This window comes from Pelobates fuscus, chromosome 1 (assembly GCF_036172605.1).
Source record: "Pelobates fuscus isolate aPelFus1 chromosome 1, aPelFus1.pri, whole genome shotgun sequence".
In the NCBI taxonomy this organism is placed as follows: domain Eukaryota; kingdom Metazoa; phylum Chordata; class Amphibia; order Anura; family Pelobatidae; genus Pelobates; species Pelobates fuscus.
The window spans coordinates 440,987,476-441,011,437 of record NC_086317.1 but is presented as its reverse complement, the minus strand read 5'-3'; the positions used below and the strand labels follow the sequence as shown (position 1 = coordinate 441,011,437).

Below are 23,962 nucleotides of genomic sequence, written 5' to 3'. Positions count from 1 at the left end.
ACAGAGACTGACAACCACTACTTCACAATGCCCTGCATACTATCAAACACTGCAGTGTTGGGGTACCAAATGTCCCACCTCCAGCAGCAGAGAGTACAGCAAAGAACAGGCACAAGAAATGGAGCTGCCGACTGCACAAATAGCCAACATGCATCAGACCCTGTAAGGGTTCTGGGTGGGTGGTATGAGCTCAAATGTGTTTCTGCTATGTATATGTATCAGTAAGTAACTGTGAGTATATGTGTGTGTATGTATAACAGAGTGTGAGTCTATGTGTATATGTGTAACAGTATATGTGTGTATCTTGTCTGCTGTTTTTATAACCCCTCCCCTTCTAACCCCGCCCAGACATTCTGTGGCTGTCCAATCACAGACTTCCCAATGCAGCTCAATAAGAAGTCGTTGGAAGGCAGATGCTCTGGGCAATTATTGCCTCTTGAGTTTAGCTCCACTGAGCTGAACAAACCAGGAAGTAACAGGACTGGTTATGTGAATGAAAGCTGGGCGTGTAACAAGGTTAATATATAAAATTGCTAATTTCTATTGAAATCTGCACTTTGTGTAAGATAAGAAAAAGAGGACACAGTTTTCACACATAAAATAGTTTAGCAAGCTGAAGGGCTTTAGTAGACTGGAGTGTCCCTTTAAAACCCAAACTTTGAATACCTCACTTTGAATACCTGACGATTCTCACTTTAGTTAATAATGACACCACCCTGTAGACCACACCCAATATATTCCTCCTTATCGTGATACTCTCCAGGTAACATTCTGTATACTATCACACCTGGCTGTAGACTCACTATTCCAATTGTTAACCTAGGACAGTGTCACTGTGTTAAAGGAACAGTCATTATTTTAAATAATGTATTTTCATTTATTTCTAAGGTTCTGAGTGAAATCATATAAAGACAGGGTTATTCACTGAAGTGTGAATTGTTGTGACCTCTGTTGACTTCAAATTATAGGCCAACATGGCCAACTGAAAACATAACTTTTTTTTTTTTTTAAAACAATTTCGTTAGTGGGCCATTATTTGGAATCCACTTTGAATTACGGAAAATCACACTTTAGGGCTTAACCCTGTGTTTACCTGATTGTAGATGTCATTGGCCTAGGGTAGCCCAGCAGGTTTTCATGCCTTTGGCAAGGATAAGTTATCCTACAGGTAAAATTCAGAATTCAGTATTTATAGGAATGTATCATGAGTGCACTATTCTGGCTTTTCTGGGTGCTAAGTGACTGTGGGAGCAGGTCAATTATTTAGATGTGTTTCTAATTTAAGAAGACACATATTAAGCAACTTAGTAGAAATCGTGCAAACATTCCCACTTTGAATGAACACTCCAAGCACCACAACCACCGCAATATGCCTTGTCTCTGGGATCCAGATACATTGTCTGAATGTACTAAAATAGTTTGAATACTTACTGTATGATGTCCCAGGGCTATAGTGGTTATAGTCCTTGGAGTAATGCTTTAAAATAAAAATATATATACTACTCTAAATACTGTAGTGAAGCTATCAAGTGCAATGGTGTTACAAATCTAAAACCATATAGGCAAAGGGGACACTGAAATGTATTATTGTGGGATAAAAAAAAAAGATGGAAAAATAGTTAAGCTGGAGATTTTATTCAACTTGTTATTTTGTGATAACATTTGCAGTTCCTTTATTAATGATTCACATGGTTTAGTGAATAAAGTCATTACACATAAGATTGCAATGACAGTATTTTTCTATTTCAGCATAATATGTTACACTGATGTAGAAAAAAAGTAATTTTAGATAAATAGCAAATAATAAATTACCAGTACTCTAAAATATGGAATTATTGCATTTAGAAAAAAAAAAAATACAAAAAAATAAAAAAAAAATAAAAAAAAATTATATATATATATATATATATATATATATATATATATATATATATATATATATATATATACTGTGCAAAAACAGTTGCTCCTGTAGTTCCCTGTTAACTGATGCAGTGCTGGACTGCTTTGAGGAACACTTATCAATGCAACACATTATTACAGAATATAGGATATATAAGAGGAAATGAGGTCATCCTAAATACAGAATTAAAGTTTACACTTTTCAGATATTCACTGCATTGTAAATGTCCCCCCTTAGTAATTATCATGTAGAATGCATTAATTAAAACGTGTGATTTTCTCTGTATCCCACAGTAATCTCCTATTGTAACATGTGAGTTGGAACTATTTGCCTTCCTCCAGGAGAGGATATACTATTGTCTGAGAGGCTTGTGAGAAGTACAAAAGGTGTCTGCCAACTGTTCTTTAGATTGGGTTTGGTCAATTTACCATTACTCTGCAACAACTTTAACCCTTCAGTGCCTAGGCTAAATTGTAGCTGGGAGATTTTCAAGTAATATTGTCTAGGCTGCTGTATTAAGATGCACCATGCATGTGTAATATGGCATAAAGTCAACTCTTGGGCTTAATTAGTAATATAAAAAATTATTTAACCCCTTAAGGACACATGACATGTCATGATTCCCTTTTATTCCAGAAGTTTGGTCCTTAAGGGGTTAAAGAGACATGCATTTGATAAGCCAGTAAGTTAAAATATGCATACAGAGCTACACCCAGATATGTTCAAATCCATATGGCAGTAACGAATAAGCTTGGCAACCTATTTGTTAATAAAGTCAATTTCCCATGACGCTCAGCCAGCCAAATAGTATAGGCTACAGGATAAGAACCATTACAGTAGCAGACAATAATTATTTTCGATTATCCTTTAAAACGAAAATCCCCTGTACAGAAATCACTGCACTTATTTTGATCATGCTTCTTAGCAGCCTGTGGCACACGTCTTGAGGGCTGTCTCTCTGGCCGAGAATGATATGATTTGAAATACACCCCTAAAGCACTCGATAGAACACCAAATCGAATAGACATATAAAAAAATCATTATGGGGAAAAATAACACACATTATAAATATCTGATGGCTACTATATGGAATGCATGGGAAGATTAATGCAGGGGCAAAGTTCTAAAGGTGGAGCAGTTACTATGGAAACCATGGAATGTTGCTGCTGATTGTTCCACTTTTAGAACTTTGCACTAGAATTGTTTTTATTTTTCTACACCAAACTCTGCTCTGTCCAGATAGAAGGGGCTGTGAGATTTACACAAGTTGCTGGTCATTTTCTCCCTACTCAAGTTAATGGTGGATATTGAGGGGAGTCTCTCCTCCCCCGGCTGCAGTGCGATGTTGCTGAGCGGGGCTGTCCCGCATGGCCCGGCAGAGAGAGCGAGAGAGACATGAGGCTGCACTGGGTATCTGCATGCCTTGCCGCAGAGCAGTCAGCATGTGTGGCATTGCATGCAGCGTAGCCGGCGGGCTGTAGGACCCGGGAGGAGGCGGCTTTGGCAGGGAGCGAGGCTACCTTAAACCCAGCCCAATGCCTGCTGCTGCGCCACTCTGCGCGCTGGATGGAGAGCCTCAGTCAGCAGCAGCCGCAGCCTCAGAGCTGGAGAGCAAGACTTCCCAGGGAGCTAGCTGTGCACAGCACAAACACCTGTTCTCAGCCAGCCCACCTTCCAGCAACCATCACCACTGGATTACCTGCCCTGCACCTGAAAAGTTTCCCAGCATCCCCCCCTGCCCCCTGGCTGCCCCCCAGCCCTGTCATTTCATTCCCCCTCTTGCAGGATTCCATGCTGATCTATGCAGTCTGTTATAGGGAGTCAAAACAGCGCATGTGTTGGGGAATCAGGATCCATACATTCTGACGTAGTCTGTGCATCTTAAAACAAAATCCACACACCGCCTGGGTATTTAAGTTGCTATGAGCACTGGGAATCTTAAAGCAAATGGAGCAAGTACGGATTTTTGCCCTGCCTGCCATTGGATGGGCTGAAGACCTCATTGCCTGCTGAGATCTATCTAGGGGAGGGGGGTGGTAGGTGCCTTGATAAATATGTCCATGTGTGCGAGAAAAAGTGTTGCCTTCTTAGACTAACAGAGGTTTGACCTTGAGCTTGCAGCACTCCGAACAGAATATTTTAGTTTTTTTTTTTTTTTTTTTAAATATATTTTATTATTATTGATGCACTGAATGGATTGAAGAGAGGACATCCCCACCCCCTTTTTTTCCAAGGGGATACAATATCTATATATACGTTTGTGTTTTTTTTTTCCCTAAAGATCTGTTTTAATACCTGATCATTTCCCTGGGTCTAGCACCATCATCATTTTCCTCTGTTTACCGGGAAAGGCAGAGAGATTTGATGGCTCCCCTGGGTGAAGTTGGGAACTATTTTGGTGTGCAGGATGCAGTGTCTTTTGGGAATGTACCCGTATTGCCTGTGGATACCCCTGTGCTGTTAAGTGACCACCTGGGTCAGTCTGAAGTAGCAGGGCTGCCCAGGGGATCTGCAGTCACTGACTTGGAACACTTAAAGGGGATCCACAGAAGGAGACAGCTCTATTGCAGGACTGGCTTTCACTTAGAAATATTCCCCAATGGTACTATCCAAGGGACAAGACAAGACTACAACAGATTTGGTAGGTATCCTCATACCACTGCCATTCAGCATTGGGAATATAAAAGGTACATGTTGGCTACAAAAAGGGGGAATCTGTGATGACCAGGTTAAATGCAGGTATAGTATGAAGTGTGTTAAATCACTGGATTTGGGGCTCACTGCAGTAAGAAACATTGTTGCAAAGTTTTTATTCAATGTGTGGGATACTGACTGTCTGATTAGTTTTAAATGTAATTTTTTTTTTTTTTCATTTTTTTTTTTCATTTTTTTTTTTCTGTTGTTGCTATTTTGAGGGGTGTGCAACCTAGTATGTGCCAGGGATTCCTTCCTTAATACAGCAGTCTGTTCGCATTTTCCTTGCAGGCTGGGGTACTCCAGAAGCTATTATTGCTCATTTTGGGAATATTATCAGTTCTATTTTAGATAGGTGTGATGCAGAGTGATAATATAGTAGCACAAATGTGTGGCATTTGCTTTCCAAATTCCTGTGTGATTGCACTGAAGATCCAGGTCCCATCTGCTGCAAGGATGGATAAATGCATAGACCGAACTAATTTTAAAGGGCATGCCATTGGGGTTTTTCTGTCTATAGGGTGCTATTTGTGACTCAGCATTAAGAGCTGGAGACTGAAGGGCGCACAGCCCCCCTCCCTGATTAAACCATTTGTATGCCAAATTATTGAGCAATGTTCCCCCATCTAAATCTCTGAATCTTTGAGACTATTAAATGGTGATATGGGTCACTTTTAATAGTATTTAATTGTATAAGTTAAAATCTATTGCATATCTCAGCAAAAGTTAAACTTAATTGTGTTAAACCACATGACCAGATTTAATATATTTTTCTCTTTTATGATGGTTAAAAAAAAAAAAAATATATATATATATATATATATATATATATATATATATATATATATATATATATATATATATATTTAATTGCAAACTGATTATAACACTGAAGGCTAACACTTTTGGCGTGCCAGCTGCGGTGGAATGCAGTTCCCATAATGTCAGGCAGGTATTGGCTGGCTGTGCGTGCTGGGAGTTGCAATCTACTACAGATGGCGTTCCAATGTCAGTCACTGCAGCACTTATTTTTTTTTTTTTTTACTTTTCTAAAATGCTGACATTACTTTTTTTTTTTTTTTTTTTTTTTTTTTTTTTAAAACACCTCACTCCCATAGATGGCATTGAGGGATGAGCTTGTTTGCAATAATATGTAGGTGCGTGCATCCCAATATTCCTACTAAGTAATTAAAAGGTTTATAAAGAAGCTTTCACTTCCTCTTGTAGAAAGCCCCAGCCCGCTACATCAGAGAGACCTTACTAACAGTTTATCTTCTGGTATAACAAAGATTCTGAGAAATATTGATTGCAATTAGTTAGATATGGAACACAGCTGTAGCTTTTTAAAGGGATAACATTCTTGCACTTTGCGTTGGATAAATTGCAGGGTTATTATATCACTGATGGGACTGGGGCAGGGCTATTATGCAATTTTTTTTTTTTCCTAAAAATCATTATTATTACTGTAGACCTTATGTAAAAGGTAATACTTTACTTACTTTTAACCAACTCCCAGTGTTTATTAGTTTTATGGTAGTAAGAGGTGGGGATGGGGGATCTGTATAGGTCTACCTATGGCTGCATTGGCTCATCACTCCCAGCCATACAGTGAGCATTCACCGGGGAGAGCAGGACCTGCAATGTGCCTTATCATGTGCCTGGGGATCCACGCCTCCAGCAGGTGTCTAGAGTGTGTCTACGGCGGCCGCGCTGTGCCCTGCCTTCCAGCTACCGCCGGTGGCGGGGTGGTCCTAAAGCCGGTCATCACTCTGCAAGAGGTAGCTCAGCAAGAATGTAAAAGGGGGGGATCCTTTGCACCCTACTGAAAAGGCACTCGGCATCTTTCTTGGGACAGTTAGACCTCGTCTGTCTGGAGAACAGAGGTTAGTAGCCCTTTCTTTCTGGCAGTGAAGTGGTTAATGAACTAGGGCTATGTATATAAATATATATAATGTGTTTTTTTTTTTTTCTTCTTCTTGGATGTTTGCAAGCATCTGTCAGTAGGCAGGTTAGAGAGATCCATACCTTCCGGGAAGCAATAGAGCATTCCCTTTGGACCCTTATTTTCCTTAACCATTTCAGTACCAGAAAGCACACTCCCAGGCCAATTAAACTGATAAAGGCTTAATTCATCTCTGCATGGTATTCTGCTGTTCTCTTCCCAAGCACCTGCCCCCTGCCAATTCGTACTCCGCGTCAACTAAGGTGACTGGAAGGGGGGAATGACATGCCCTTATTCTCCACTGCGGCAATGAATGCGTTAAGTGGTTTTTAAAGGCCCATCGCACAATTCCCTAATGTGTGTTGTAGTGCAGTAAATCTTGGAATGATACAGTTATTCACTGCAGCAGATCATTCCTAACATAGAATGTTGTAAACTTCAACAACTGCCAGTCTGATGCAGTGATGGCCAACCCCTGGCACTACAGTTCTTATCAACCACGTTTCCTTGAATGTTACTTGGTCTTTGACATCTGGGGCCCGGGGGTATCACACATTGGCTTTAACTTGTCTATAGCACTTTTTAACACTCCGTTCATGTTACAGAACTATACCTGCCATAGAGGCTGCCCTACATTCATTTGGATTTTTATGTCTTAGCAGCAGTTAAATTCCTGACCTTTGTAAATATTGCTTATCTTGTGGTCAAACGTGTGTGTGTGTGTGTGTGTATATACTGTATATTTTTTTTCCAGTCGGGGATGGCTAAAAGGTAGACCCACCCAGACCATAAGTTGCATCAAATTAGTTGAGGTGATACAACAGCTGGACCACTATCCACTTTCTAACCCAAAAAATATTCACATCTGGTTCTGAATTTAATGAATGACTTCAAATACATAAAAAAAAGTCAGCTGCATAGTGTTTTATCCTAATTTTTATTTTTTATGTATGGGAAACTGTATGTTCTAGGCTGCTGGGGTTAAAAGCCTCAGGTAGTGGGCAAGAAGTAAAAATAAATAAATAAAATAAAAAAACCAATGCAAAGTGCAACAGAAATGTTGTAAATTTTATCAACCCCAAAACCCTACATACTTGGTGTATTACAAACCACAATATATTCAAATTTCTGAAATTTTTATGAAATTTTTGTTTGCTTAAAGCAGCTTAGATACATATTCCTGTACGGTTGTCTTCAAAGAGACCGTGACAGAAATTCTGAAAATTGATATTTTGTAAAGGAATTCACTAGAGTGAATTTGTTTTTTCTTTTTTATGCAGTCTTTTTGTGTATTGAGGCATTCAGTAGAATCTTAAATTCAAGAACTCTTCACACAGGAGGTGTGCCTCTTGCATCAGCAGCACAGCTGCATGGACAGCATTTAAAAAAACCCCTCATGGCATGCAGAAACACCCAGCCTAATCAAGGGGTCACCTCCACTGCTTAAAGCATGGCACAGAAAATATCGAATGCAGCATTTCAGAGCTTGGAGGATAAATACCACTGCAAAGTCTGGCATTCTGATACTGGGCACTGCACCCCCCCCCCCCCCCCCCCCCACGTTAGAAGTACCTCATACTGCATCGTATTGCAGTAAAATTTGGCTTAGCACGTTGGACCTTGGCACAGCTACCATATTGATTTTTCTCTGCCCGCCTTCTATATGCTCTTACCCACCCAGCTAAAAAGTCACCTCAGCATCATTTTTAGCACAAGGTGGATGTCCCTTTTTTTTTTATTTTTTTTAAAGCACCAATTCTATTTAAGCTTTGCTGCGTCCACAAAAGTCATAATATTTGCATTAGCTACCAAGTGTTTGTGTTGAAGTGTAGAGCTTTATTAAAAAGCAATAAATCATGACAGTGCAACAAGTCAACATCTGTCTGTTTTCATGATGCAGGCATTTATTGTGGGTGCTAATCTATTTTGTGTATTTAACGTGGAATTTATAGCCTTTTACGCAGACTTTTATAAGAAGTCGTGGAGAAGAGTGTTTTTGTAGAGCTGGATTAACAACATGCAGAGAGGTGTTAAGAGAGACATTGGTGCGGGGCCCACACATGTTACAATAGAAATGAACAAATTGCCATGGTGTGTACATGCCCTGGCCAGTGTATGGCTGCGAAAGTGTTTTTTCTAAGCTGGGGAAATGCTTGATTGACGTATGGTTTCCCTTATATACGCTATCTCAAAAATAAATGGAATATGGCTGTTTAATTTTTGTAGCTGATCTGCTACTTTACCTTGATAACGAAGAACATATATTCATTTATATGCAATATATGTTTAAGCTATGTATATCAGAGTTCATATGATGTACTGTACTTTTATTGGCTAATGCAGGTTTTTTTTTTTTTTTCTCGTCTCTTTCAATATACCCCTTAAGGACGCTGTAGTATTGTTCCAAAATGTATTGTGGGTATGGGTTGCTGCTATCGAACTGTAAAATGTCTGTCTGTGTGGTAGTTTGTTGCAGATTTTGCAGCCTTTCACATACTAACATTATCACAAAATTTGTATTTTAGAGATTCCTATCCTTTTTTTGTGTAAGCAAAGAACAATGCAGAGGTTCAATCCAAAGCTAGTGTAATTTGATGGTAAATACATGTGACTGGAAATGATTTCTGGGAATTGTAGTTTAAAAACCGTTGGAACTCTGGCATTTCAATAACTGTGTGGTCTACTCGAAAGAGACACAATCGGGCACAGTCCTGTGTGCCTATTTTGTATTGGAATCTTGTTTTTCGGGGGGGAGGGAGGGTGTGTGTGTGTGTGTGTGTGTGTGTGTGTGTTTTATATATATATATATATATATATATATTATAAATAATATAATTTTTTTTTATCATTATTATACAAAAGGCAAACCATAACATAGTTTGTTATAGAAGGTGTACATGAGAGGAGGGAATGGTTTGTGCAGAAGAGCTTATATTTTGTCTGAGACTAGGGTATATTTTTACATGAGGTACAATTGCAGTATGCTAAGTTGTGGTCCAGTCATGTCTGCTATCTTCGTAAGAAATAGAAAGTGAGATGTTCTCTGTCTGTATCTAAATATAAACGCCAGTATGTATTACGTAAGCATAGGGCAAAGGGAATTGCATAGCAAATAATATCCATATCCTCATAAATAAGGGATTGCATTCCCACCTCCCGCCATGCTACTTTCCAGAACACAAACTTTTTTTTTTTTAACTTAATTATTTCCTTTTTTTTTTTGCTCTCTACCCATATTCATGATTTTAAAATCGCCAATTTTAAATTTTTATTGTATAGACTGATGCATGAGTGCTATGCGTTCAGTAATTATTTCTTGATATGTACTTTGCGATGCATGTTTGGAAAATGGAAAGTATATTGGACCTGTATATAGTGGTTAGGAGTTGGCTAAGTTGATGTCAAGGAATCTGAATTCATTTTCCGTTGGGGTTTGTGTCCTTTTTAAACTGCTTATGCTTTATTTTAGTGCCTAAACCATCAAATAAAAAATAAAAAAAGTATACTCCAACTACTATGCATCCAATGAAGATTGTAAATAAACTTTTTTTTATTTTTTACTGGTGGGGGTGGGGGGGGGGAACTATTTGTGTGTGTGTGTGTGTATTTTATATATATTTATGAAATTTATTGATAATAAAATATATATTTTTTTATTTTTTTGTCATGTTGACTTATCTGCGAATAATGTGTGCTGCAGTAAAGTGATTATTTTGGAAGGCTCACATAAAGGATTTTTTTTTAAGCTGTGACATTTTGGCCCTAATGTTTGCTGTTGCATTGTAATTACTCCTTCCTTTACGGTATAATTGAATAAACCCCTTTTTTCTTAAATAAATAATGTGTTGCCTTATCACTACATAGATTGTGTAGGTTTTCTTTTCGGTTTGTTGTTGATAGTTGCTGCACCATATTCAGCACTGTGTGGCCTGGCTAACAAGCTTTGTCTAATGCATTTGAAGAGTTTACTGTTGACTCACAGGATGCTGTGGTGGCAATATTTGTTTAATGTAATTATTTCCCATAAACTCTTGCTGAATCTGCTACTTTACATGGATATACTATGGAATCCTTGAAGTAATTTCTTAATACACTCTTACAAAATGGGCAAGCGCCTTTCCTTTTCTAAATGTTTAGTACTGAAAAAAAAAAGTAACATTTCTTTTGAGACAGCCCTGTGTTGGCAAATGTTAATATTTTCAAATGTCTTTAAATCCTAGAACTATACTGTAATACACAATCGGGACACTTGTCAAAGTATCACGTTCTTAAAATTGGTGCAAAGTTTGAAATGCGAGCGATCACCATGGACACCAATCAAATTGGCTTTTACCTGTCCAAAGGTGATCTCCCCAGCCTTAAATTCCTGCAATAATGAATTCAAGGATAGACTTGATTTAAAAACCTTAAAGGGTCTGTTCATGGAGTCCATAATTTGATCATTTTTAAATTTCTTTTCGGTGCTGTTATTTTGGGATAAAGATGATAACTAGGTGAGATCTGGTCTTATAGCTGCCTTTTTTGTTTTCTACAATAAATGATCATAAATACACTGAGTGTGTTCTGTTCTGACACGCACAAAAGTTGTTTGCCAGTATCTTGGTCAGGAACTGGAAGTTAGTCTTTGCCTGAGCATGCAAGCCACCATTTTTTATTTTTTTTTTGTCTGCCTTTATGTTGGCAGAAGAGCCCATCTCATCTTAAACAATTTACAGTTTTCCTAAATTCCGGTGCTCCTAAAACGGCTGGTAGACTTATATATCCACTCCATATACACAATCCCACCCTAACACAAACTGTCTGTCTGTCTGTCTCATAAATAATGCACATGTGTTATCCTCAGTTTTAACGGAGCGTGTATATATGTAGCAACTTTTGTGGAAGAGAAGCAGGGATTATATTTCCTGAGTTATCCACTAAAATGCAAGTCAATATTAGGCAAAAATATTGGTTCTAAAAACATCCCAACATAGGGAATGTTTTCTCATTAGGCTCTTGTGGCCTACAATTAGATTTCAGACCATTTTATATTGTTTACAGTATAAATGCGAATTTATTCTGCTTTTGAACTTGCTTCGATGATCTTTAAAATCTTAAGTACTTAAAATTGTACCAATGGAATCTTGAGTCCCTTAATTTCCATGGTAACTGCTAATTGTCTTTAAATAATTTCCACAGAATTGCTTGTACCGGAACCTAAAATCTTTGCACAATAAGCAGAACGATACTGTTGGAATTTCTTCCCCTTCTCCCCCCCCCCCCCCTCCCATTTTTATACTCCCTCTACTACATAGATTATATGATGGGCCCCTTGAGTTTTAAAGCTAACCTTTTTCAGTCAGTGATGTAACCGTATTTTCTATATTCCACTTACTGAATCCGAGCCACAGGTTCCGCCCCCATCACTTCCTGTTTTCGACACAGTCTTGTGTTTCCTGTTGTCTGTCCCTTGCTGACTTACTATTGGTGAATGCGTCTGTCAGTTACTAGACCGCATTTTTACTGGTTACTCATACAGAGCTGTGATTGGTGCAGTTGTGTTTTCAGATGTAAACTTACCAATTGCAGGTCTGAGAAGGACATCAGGAAGATGAAAATAGGAAGTGCTGGTGAAGATCCATGCTACTTTTCAGTCTTATGAAAAAATATGGCTGCCTCCTATTTGCATTGCTTTTATGTTGTCTGGATTTAATCGAACGGGGAAAGAAAACAAATACATTTTATAGTTATTTTCTAAGTCTGCATTAGTTCATAGGACATTGTTGCTCAACTATATTTCCCACCTTTTTGACCGTCACAAAATAGTCTTGACCAACTTCTACAGAATTTATTGTATTTTCTGTTTTGTCACCTTACCAGTTATATGCACGTTAAAGCACACAGGCCTGATATGCCTAAATTGTTTTCTGTGCTCCTCCGTTATCCTGTTTATTCTATCAACATAAATGTAAAAGGTCATTTTAAAGGGGACGATTGCAGCGTCTATGGGCATAATCCCCCGTTCTTCCTTCATGAAATCTCTTGAAGATTGTTTAGAATTCAGTGATTTCAATACGCACATGTGGCACCTTGTCTGCCATATTGCTTGAGCTGAACTTCCAGAATGTAATTTCGATTTCTTGTATATTTGGGTGGCAGTGATAAGCTGAGTGTGTTTTTTTTTTTTTTTTTTTAACCTGATAACTATACTACTTTTTAAGTTTATAAACATCCCAAAAAATGGGTGGGGAAGGGGGGGGGGGAGAGAGAGAGAGAGAGAGAGAGAGAGAGGAGGAGAAGAAGAAAACTTATACAGGCAATACTCGAAGAGCCAGCCCGTAGAAGTCTAGTGTTACATTGTTAGGGGCTAGAGGCTCAAATGGCTATGAAGCGCAACAATTGCTCAGACGCCTTCTTTTTCTACGATCAAATCCCACAAAGATATGCTAGTACATAAAAAAAGATTAAGTGATTAGAAAATGGGAGGAATTCATAAAAAAATCACTTTTAACATGTTTTGTAGGAACAAATGTGCTTTTAACTTGGCGGTGTCTGTGGAACAGGTATTTTGCCTAGATTATAGGATTTATTCTGTTGATCACACATTTGTCCTCTGTGTTGGATTGTTTCACCATGCCTGTAAATTCGCCATTCTGATAGGACTAGAGTTCTTTAAAGATTTACAGTAACTTGTGCAAACCTGTTTTTCAAAAGCACCTCTTCTTGGCTCAACATTCCGACTTTTTTGTTGATTTTTCCAAGCTGTCTAAGCATTCTCTCGTATTTAAAAGAAAACAAAAACAGTGCTTCAACAAGGCAGAAGAGGCCGCAAACAAATGACAACCTATAATGAAGACATTTCACTGGATTGCTTTTATGTAATCTTTGACTAGAGGGTGTACATTTATCTTTTATGCCTCCGGGATCCTGGTTAAATGTTGGCCTACTACTGCCCTTAAGATCTGTTCTTTCAGAACTCCAGGTAATATTGCATCTGGTCTAATTAAAATGCCATCCTTTATTACCATCCTTTCCTCCTACTAAGACAGTTACATACTGCCCTGCAACAAGTCATGAAAGCTAATTATGCAGCGTCTGAATGAGATCAAATACTGCAGTGTCTAAATTTTTTTTTTTTATATATATATTTTCTCCTAACCATGATCAAAACCTGATTTGTGAGATAACATCTTAAATTGCCTGCCAGATTGTGTTGTTTGGCTCTGCGCATTGGAGAGCCGAGTTGCAGGTGCAGACAGAAAAAGGTATAGTTCCACAGAAATCTATTGTGCTTTTGATGTATAATGATTTCCACTTGAATGCAAATATTTATTGGAATGCTGAATCTTAGCTTGTGCTACGTTTTTATACTGGAATATATTTGCCCTCAATCTGAGACAATGCACAATTGGATTATTTGTCTTCCCATGGTCCCATTCTATTGCAATCATGGGTGTCAGGGACCCCTTATGGAGATATATAATTTTATAAATCACACTTCCTATAGCGTGTGTGTGTGTTGTGTGTGGTTTTTTTACTTTTTTTTTTTTTTTTTGTCCGGTTTCTTTCTGTGAGTTGTATCAAATGCCTGTTATTTGATCTGTCTGAGATTTACCTGTGGAGTCTTTATAAGTTCGTTTGTCGCAGGTGAAAAAAAACTAGATTATAACCAAGTCTTACCTGTTGGTGCATCTTTGATTTCTAATTTGACAGCAGCATAGCTGACTGAGAATTAAACCGGCTAGCGTACTTTGACATTAAATTGAACCTCACTTTGAATTTCCAACAATTCTCAATCTTGTAAATAATCCTTTTAATAAATTTGTGTTTATCTTTTTGCTATTAGAAACCCCTCAATCACATAACCCTACAACCCACTGCAGTGATGATGGTGCTAGTAGTTGACTGGTACTCTGACTGTTCCAGGATGGTTTGGCAATTTGCCTGGGGTGAATTGAAACCACTAGAATGTTGGGAAATCTACAGATAACAGGGGAGGCAAAGTGTCATGATGTTTTCGAGGGAGCTAAATATGGTGGCTGTTTTGTTTTAGGAGCCTACTGTTCATCTTATCATTAAGAAAAGTCTGTGATTTGACGTCTAGATAAAGCAGATCTAATCATCGTACTATCGCTTGAGTAGATAAGTGTCTCGCAATGTGTAATTGGTTAAAGTATATGGACAGTAGCACAGGAAAAGGTGGAAGAATTGGTGTCTGCCTCCTATATTGGTATGATAAGATACTATATTAGCTTAACCTTTTTTTTTTTTTTTCCTTAAAGGCACTGTTGAGGTTATCCTTGAACTGCTTATGGATTAAGGGAATTTACCATTTGCCTGGTATAAAATATAAGGTACATAGCATTATATCGCTGGAAACTGAATGTGTTCATTTAATGAATTGCTGGTTTTCGTCCTTCTCCGATGTTCTCAGACATGACTTGGTCTGGAAATATTTCAGTAGCCAATGACTAGACAACACGTGGCAACGGGCTTTGCAGGGGGAAAAAAAAAGCTGTATTTCATATCTTAACCTATAAGCTACTTGTTTTTATGTGTGCACAGCTTGTATGATCTTAACCCCATAAGGACCAAACTTCAGGAATAAAAGGGAATCATTACATGTCGTGTCCTTAAGGGGTTAAAAGCGTAATTGGGGCTTGTTGGTTCTTTATTATTGAAGTTGCTGATGAATGAAATCTTGTCAACGTAGCTTCCTTGCTTAAAGGAACACTGTACTATCTTCCAGTTTATATTTCAGTTTATATTTTTTTTATATATATATATATATATTTATTATACTGTATATCACCAAACACCATTCCAATTATTTAATTATTGGTAATATTTACATTTTAAATTAAGTATTTTTACCTGGTTTTATTTCAGTTGTTTAGTTGACCTCACGGCACTCCGCACCGCCCCCTTTCGCGTCATCAGTTACTTATCATTCGGGTCCAATCACTAGCTTCTCATGGAGAAGCATTGCGGACCATACGCACATGTGCAGTATTTGCTGCTATGCGCCAGTCAAATTACACTCATAGGGAATCATTGAATTCAATGATTCCGTATAAGAAACTGTGAACGCTCTATTGCGCAGGTGCTCCATTTGTGTGTTCACGAGCAGTGAGCTGAATCAGAGATCGTTTCACTGTTGTAAAGTCCTCCATATTTAGATTGTTTAAACAGGTGCCTATTGTCCTGTCTCCCCCGGCCTCCACCTGCCGCTAATGGGTGGGGGCCAAGGGGGGGATGGGACAATAGGCACCTGTTTAAACAATCTCTAAATACTGACATAGGTCCTCTCCCACCCATGTGTGGCGGGTGGGGGCACAAAATTACAATGGGGGGAACATATTGTTGTCCCCACCCATGGGCGACGGGTGGGGGCTACGTGAAAGCACCCCACAAGGTGACTAGGGGTCCCGAGGCCCCTAATCACCACCCTCTTAAATAAATTACTACCTATCCCCCTCACCCTAAAAATAGTGAGGGAAAGTCATCTAAATACTTGTAAAAAAAAAACAAATCATACTTCTCATTAGATGTCGTTTTTTTTTTTTCTTGTAAAACCTTATTTTTTGCAGCCTCAAAAAAGGCCAAATAAAAATCCATAATTTCCATCGAACTTAACTAAAACAAAAATAACCCAAGCGCAAAAAAGAAAAAAAAAAATCCAGACGCTAAAAAATTTATACATCTTCACCCAGCAGACTGAGCTCCGCAGGGCGGTGTAAGGCTTATAAAGCCTTACCACGCCCTGCGATTTGTCGCGGAACGCTCTGATTGGTTGGTTTAAACCAACCAATAAGAGCGCTTTGATAGGTGAATAGTGAGCCTTACAGGAAACAAATCAGAGCAATTTTATTGGTTGGCTTGGAATCCAACAAATCAGAGTGCTCTGAGTAATTTTACACAGCGTGGGAAAATTCTTTGGAATTTTCCCACGCTGTGTAAAATGACTCAGAACACTCTGGTTGGATTCCAAGCCAACCAATCAGTGTTATGAGTCAGCATGGGAAAGGTTCCGTATCATCTTGGGGACCCCATCCGCCACCCATGGGGGGGGGGGGGGGAGAAACAATAGGTCCCCCCAGCCCCATTGTAATTTTGGGGGCAATAGGTACACCCAGTATCCTCTTTGGGCCCCACACGCCGCTCATGGGTCCAGGCCGGGGGGAACAATAGAGTGCCCCGCCATTGTCCCCCCCGGTTAGTTAATAGATGGGTGGGGGGCTAGTTAATTGGGGGGTGGGTCACCACCATGCTCATTGTTTAGTAGATATGCGGCATAGCGAGTAGGGTCATTTGGGAGATTTTAATCCCAGTTATGCTAATATAGGGGTCATATTGACCCCCATAGAGTGGGGGGTTAGGAAGTGGCAGGGAGCACAGCTCCCTGCTGCTTCTATTTTTACATATTACAAGGAGGGTGCTGCGAAGGCTATTTTTAGAAGGCCTAAATGGGTAAACTTCTAGATTTTTGTATATGTAAAGTTTCAATTTTTAAAGTGCCTCTGTCAGCACCATATCTAAAATTAGTATTTCATAAAGATAGAATCATAATGAAAATCTCACTAAAACTACAACCCAGTCAAAAGATAAGATCTACCAAAGTAGGGACTGCTACTACTCAGAATTTTGCCTGTGCTTGACAAAGGGGTTACCTTTTTGTCAAGCTTGTAATTTTCCCAGTGGCAGCTGTAGGGAAGAAGCTCTTTCTATGGAGGGTCTCGCAGACCTCAATGCTGTACTGTCATGCATGCGCAAGAGTACAGCGCTGACATCTCCTGGCAGCTGTAGAGCCAGGAGCCAATGAGGAACAATTTAAAAGAACACTAGAGTCACCCAGATTAATTTCAGCCCCCTATTTTATCCCTGCAGCTGAAAACGTAGCCGTTCTGCAGAAATACCAATGTTCTCTTTGCAGGTTTAACAGCTGGTAGAAGCACTGGGAATACAAATGTTTATTGATAACACTATAGTGTTCCTTTTAATGACACACACTCAGGACACCATATCAACCGCTGTATGGTTATAGTTCCAGGAATATCCAGTTACTGTTTGCCAATGTTGCCCACGAGGGAGCTATATTGCTAGGAATACAGCATTGTATTCCTAGCACTCTAGTATCCGTTTAATTTCTCTCAGAATCATAGATCTTCTAGTTTGTTAAGAACTTCTTATCTAATAAAGCTTTGTTGCCATTTAAGCTATATTAAAGCTCTTATTTATTTGCTGTTTTGTTTGCTCACGAAGGTCATGTGACGGAAAGAGAGTTACACTAGGATTGTTTGGTGGGGTTCCTCCTATAGTCCCCCCCCCCCCCCCCCCCAGGCTTTCTGCGCCATAATAAAGCATTTTGATGGAAAAACAAAGGATCTCAACCTATATTTGTGTTTCTCTTTACTTGGAACTTCTAGGCACAATACAGTTTAGGTAATGTGTATATTTAAGCTGATGTTTAATTTTAATAGTTTGTAATAATGACTCCCTTTATCTTGTAACCATTATGGAGTACGTGGATAGATAAATTTTGTATGCTCTGGCATCTACAAAACACACAGCCAAATAGATCTCTCTAATCTCTATCGAATAGGCTTGAAGCACCTTTGTAACGTTCTGGGGTCTTTGATTATTTTGCAAAGCCCCATGTTGGCAACTTTGCATCTTGGTGTGCACTTGTGTTGTGGTGAGATGTACTTACCTGATGCTGGCTCTTCGTCTGCCTTGCCAGTCATGCCAGTTTTGCTGTAGGATTAATTGTATTGATTTCCAAGTCTATTGGCCACAAACTTGGTGAATTTTGGAGATTATAATAATATGACTTTTAATAAAACTGTCTTGCCATACAAATGATACTTTGTAGTTGCATAATATTGATGATACCTCGAATTGTGTGGGGTGTTTTTTAACCCCTTATGTCACGTACCTGATTTCAGCGTCAATGTCCCTTGATTCAGGCTCCGACATAATCCAACGGGAAGACCTAATGTGCATGCGCGGCGATGGCGACACTGGCTTTGATACTTCCCACACAGGAAAGCATGTATAATGCATGTCTATGGGGATTTACATGGCGCTCGATGTACTCCTTTCATAACGCAAGATCATCCAGCATTTGTTAGTCGACCAAAAGTCGCCTAACCACTTGGAAGTTCCTCTAGTGTCTTTCTGGTAGACCGCCACTAGAGGTGGAGTTAACCCTCAAAGGTAATTATTGCAGTTTATTAAAAACTTTGAGGAGTTTAAGGCACCTGGGACAATGCACCCAGGCCACTTCCATGAGCTGAAGCTGTCCCTTTAATTTCAGAATGAATCCCATCATCTCTAAATTATTTTAATCAAAAGTAAACATTCGGATATCTTTTGAAACCTATAGACAATGTTTAACTTTTTCTGTATAGCTTATCAGGAATACTGGAGTTTGCTGTAATAAAATTGCAAGTGATAGCATTGGTTTGATTTTATGGATTTATTTAAAATGAGATTTAAAAAAAAAAAAGTGTATCAATTCTTTTTAATCAAGGAGGACATACTTGTGCTGTAGCGTAAACAAATTATTTCAGTTTACAAATGTTAATTCCTAGCACATGGGAAGTAAGCGGAGAAGCCGTGCAGTGTTTGTCTGATCTCGTCTTGCACCGTGGTGCAGGTTCTCCATTACTAAGGTATGGTTAATGAGCAGGGCTCTAAATCACTAACATTTTACTACTGTAAATAGAAAAGGTGTGTAGGTCAATGAACTTCTGCTCAGAAGCCACCATCCTCTAATTAATAGGCATATGTGCCAAAGGTTACAAATATTATGCTTTAAAAAAAAAAAAAACGCACACAAAGTGCAGTTTAACTTGCTGTAGGAAAATAATGGAAAAATTCCTTTTAGTTATTAACGACTCTGTCATGGTAAACTAGAATACTATTTTGTAGCGTTATGAATTTCATTTATGGCTATTTAAAAGCATTTCTATAGAATAGTGTTCTTGATTATTGTAGATTTTTAAGTATTCCGATTTGGTATAAACATTCCATTACTACTAAAGTATTGCGGGATACTGTGTGTCTCACTTGGGCTGGAATACGTTTCCATAAAAACGTCAGAGCTTACACAACAATCTCTTAAAAACATGACTTTTTGTTAATTTTTTTTTTAATTTTTTTTTTTTTATTTTTTTTTTTTAAATTTAAATATGGTGTTATGCCAAAACCATATCACAATGGAGCTCATTTTAAATGTTATCTAAACATTTTTTTTTATTGTTTTTTTATTATTTTACATTTTTTTAAATTGTCAATTGGGGGGAGGATGCCAAATATTGGTCAAGGGGGGGTAGATGCCCAATTACTTCAGCATTTAATCAGCATAAAATTGGTGATACGTGGTTACAGCCGGAAACTCCTATGTTTCCTCCTGGGGCCAATTGCCCCATGTCCTCCATGCCAGCCCTCCACCGTTTCCAGTGCTGTTGTGCTGCTTAAATATCTAATATTTATGATCTATTATTCATTAAAAATTGCATTTTTGGGGGGCAAAACTTGAAGAAAATATTTTAGAAAATGATCTCTCAAATCTCACAATTCCTGGCTTGGTGAATACATCAGAGGGGGTCTCCACAATCGCTCCTTCAAATGCTGTACTACATGACACTTTTGTTGGATGGTTATATGCCTCAATTCTGGACCACACAGAAGTATTACCTGGTAAAATCTATTGATCTCTTTTTGGTTACAGTCTATTCCATATACTTTACCTGACAATACATTTGTGCTTTGAGGTACTTGTATACAATAATAATACAATAAAGAGCTCTGTTGAACACTAAGATCTCATTGACTTCTGGTCTGCTTTTACTGGCTCTTCACTGCCAAAATACAAAATAAATCACTGTTTAATAGATGCACCCCAAATGATAACATGCATTTAATTATGCTTTTTTTTTTTTTTTTTTTTATTGGAGTTCTATCTAAAAATCGCTTGCAAAAACTGCAGTTCTCTTGTATGAATTCCCCAGTTCAGACTTTCTGTGGCTGTCCAATCACAGACTTCCCAACGCAATTTAAGTAGAAGTCTTTCGAAGGCAGGTTGTCTGGGTAATTGCTGCCTCTTGAGTTTAGCTCAACTGAGCTAAACAAACCAGAAAGTAGCATCACCTGTTGTCTGCTTGAAAGCCAGGGGGGGTGTAACCAGGTTAATTTAGAAAAGTGTAAATTTTTATTGAAATCTGAACTTTTGTCAATTTGCACAGAGAACACGCAAAGCTTTTAAGTCTCCAGTGTCCCTTTATGGGTAGAGACCTGTCCATCATAACGAAAGCGCCTTCTGTTTTGGTAATCATAGCGTTGCATATCTCTATACTGTTCTGGAATATTAACTGCTTACCCTCTATACTTTGTACAAATGATTCTTGGATATGAGGAGCAAATCTGACTTTACAAGAACTAGCGTTGATTCCTGTATGGTTGGTCATCTATGTGACTTCTAATTAACCCAACCATAATTATTTATTTTTTGAATTAACCACTGCAACCAAATGTGGGGGATATTTAATGTCAAGCTTATTTAATTTTTTTGCAGCAGAAGCATTGACTAACTCTAATGAGGGAATGGTACTCTATGGGAAAAATTCAGGTAGGTTCTTATTATGGGGTTATACATTTTTACAATGGAAATGTATATTATGTCATTGCAAATCTTGTGCAGTGATCATAGAAAAGTCTTCATTAGAAGACTACCACTAATACAAATGTAATGTTTCAGCCATTCGTATACTAGGCAGGTGTACATCCTACCAAATGGGTCAGCGATCCGGCTCTGACGGATTTACAAGGAAAGCGAAAGTGACATAAAACGTTATTCAAGGATAACATATTGAAGATATTTGCATGAGTGAGCCATGTTAAGCAGCAAACCGCTCCACTTTATGTTGCTGTCCTTATGGATTTCATTATTTCCAAGACATTTGGAGAGCAGTGTGTGGTCCCACAACCAGCACGAATTGAGAAACAAAAGGACAACAGGAGGCATAGGGAGGGCCAGAAAAATCTGTTACATGTGAAACTATGTAAAATGCACCAAAGTTTAATACACAGAATTCGCATATTCACACCCAAAGTAATTCAGTACGGGCTGGTGTGAGCTTTAAATTATTATTGAAAATCTAAATGTACATATTTTTCTCATGCATATCTAGAATGATTTCGTCATCTTATTAAAAAAGATTAAAAAAATAAAGTAAATTGGCAATGCACACAATTTCTGTTTGGCACAAATATATATATATATATATATATATATATATATATATATATATATATAATATATAATTATTTTTTTTTTACTGCTCAATTGTAAATTAATTCAAACTCATTTAATACTAATGTAGTAGTTTTTTTTAAAATGTATTTATTTTTGTAAAATTCTTTTTCGTTCTAATGGTTTTTTTTTGTTTTTTTAAGCTGGATGTAAATACTTTTCATTGCGCCTTCCTGCTGAGTGTAGTACTCTTGTTTTGACCACATTTATTAAGTAGTGTAATCATGTGGCATAACTCTGCCTGCATGAAATTATATCGGTTTACTTGAAAGCTATGAGCATGTGGGTAAACATTTCAATTGACTTGAACAGTACTTTTCCAGGCTATGAGAAGTATATAGATGGAGTGCAAGAGAATTTTGCTGTCCGACTGCAATTCAGAGCATTTTATAAATACCCTGAAAGATGGTTTTTAAATACGGCAGGACCCCAACATACCAGTCTGAAGAACTTCTAGTTTAGTTATTGACACTGTTATCGAAGTCTGCTTTATGCATACTTTTTATTTTAAGTAAACTCTAATTCATAGTAAGGTGTGTGTGTGTGTTACATAAACTGGGTTTATTTATTAATGATTTTCACAACGTTACACCATGATACATTTATGAACTGTTGGATTGTGTGCCTGTTAGAAATTTGCTGAGCTTTGGCATGTCTTTGAATTCTGACCTAACTTGGTAACCGTGCTAGACCAAGATATATTTGTAGTCTGGTTTTAAAGCTTGACACAGTCACCCAGACCACTTGGTGTAGGATGGGATTTAGCAAAGTGTCAGGATATAAAATGACATAGATCTAGCTCTAGGCTGGATTAACCTAGGGCAGGGGTAGGCAACCTACGGCACTAGTGCCATGCACGGCACTCGAGGTGTCTTTCCACGGCACTCAAGGCTGCTAGAGCCAAACAGGGTCTGGCCTATCAGGAGTCTCAGTGAAACTTCAGATATCTGCTAATACAAAGAGGTAGTGAAGGACAATCCTCAATTTATGCATTGCAGCACTTAGAGGAAGTGATCACAGATTACTTCCTCCCAGCACTTGTGAATGGGAATCCACACTGTAGTAGAGCAGCCCACAGCTGATGTTGCAGCTCCTGTCCTTGACCTGTACCTGCCCAAGCTGGTCCCCAGTGGAACCCACCCACACTGCTAGATATACACAGACCTGCAGAATAAACCTCCCCTCATACAAATATGAACAGCCCACACCCAAACATACACACAATCCCCACAAACGCAACACCACTAACAATCTACATACATGCACACAATCCCACATGCAGCCTCTCACATGCAAAACCCTAAACAGCCCCCATACACTACCTAACACACAATTCCACAAGCAGCCCTCATACACAGCCCACATTCATATGTATCATACACGATACCATAAACTACTAATGAACATTTACAATATAACAGCTCATATACGCACAAATACAACGATGCAAAGCAATTACAGTATATATAACACAAGCAGAATACGGCAGCATACACACCTCAATTTTAAAAAATAGGAGTCAGGGCCGTTTGAAGGAATTTGGGGGCCCCAAACAAAATGGACATTACTCCCCCCTCCCTCTTTATGTTCTTCTCACCTCCCCTTCCCTGTAGCGTGGCCGAGCTCAGGGTGCACTTCCTGTCAGTCCGGCCGGGAACAGGAAACTGAATCTCACGTGGTACCCGGCCAGACTGACAGGAGGAAGAGGAGCTCGGCCACGCTACAGGGAAGGGGACGAGAGAGGCAGTGCTGCAGCCGCCTGAGGCTCTCTATAGAGCGCTCAGACGGCTGCAGCCTTATTGGAAGCGCCGGCCCTGCTTGGGGGCCCAGGCCAGCTCGTGGCCCCAAGCAATTGCTTGGTTAGCTTGCCTGGTAGCGACGGGCCTGAGGATCGGCACGCTACGGGACATCACAATCCTATATCGGCATAGTGCTGCTAAAAGGTTGCCTACCCCTGACCTAGGGGCTGATGGAGCTGAAATTCCATGTCCAATAAATAGACCAGTCATGGTTAACCTTGACACCATAAAATGTTTCTGGACTACATTTCCCATGATGCTCAGCTAGCTTTTAGAGTCTAAAAGTTGGCTGAGAATCATAGGAAATGTAGTCCAGAAACCATTTTATG

General features: G+C 38.8%; 1 protein-coding gene across 2 annotated transcripts in view; it reads left to right on the top strand.

Annotated features, from left to right (window-relative positions):
• Window positions 1–4,225: 4,225 nt before the first annotated feature.
• The window catches only part of FGF9 (fibroblast growth factor 9), a 32,346-nt gene continuing 12,609 nt past the window's right edge, over window positions 4,226–23,962 (top strand). The window contains exon 1 of one of the 2 annotated variants that reach the window (XM_063444892.1): window positions 4,226–4,544. In XM_063444892.1, the coding sequence (XP_063300962.1) occupies window positions 4,268–4,544 (277 nt within the window). In that variant the 5' untranslated portion in view covers window positions 4,226–4,267. Of the gene's footprint in view, window positions 4,545–6,400; window positions 6,481–23,962 lie in introns of those variants that run through there. The other variant, XM_063444893.1, reaches the window with a different exon arrangement.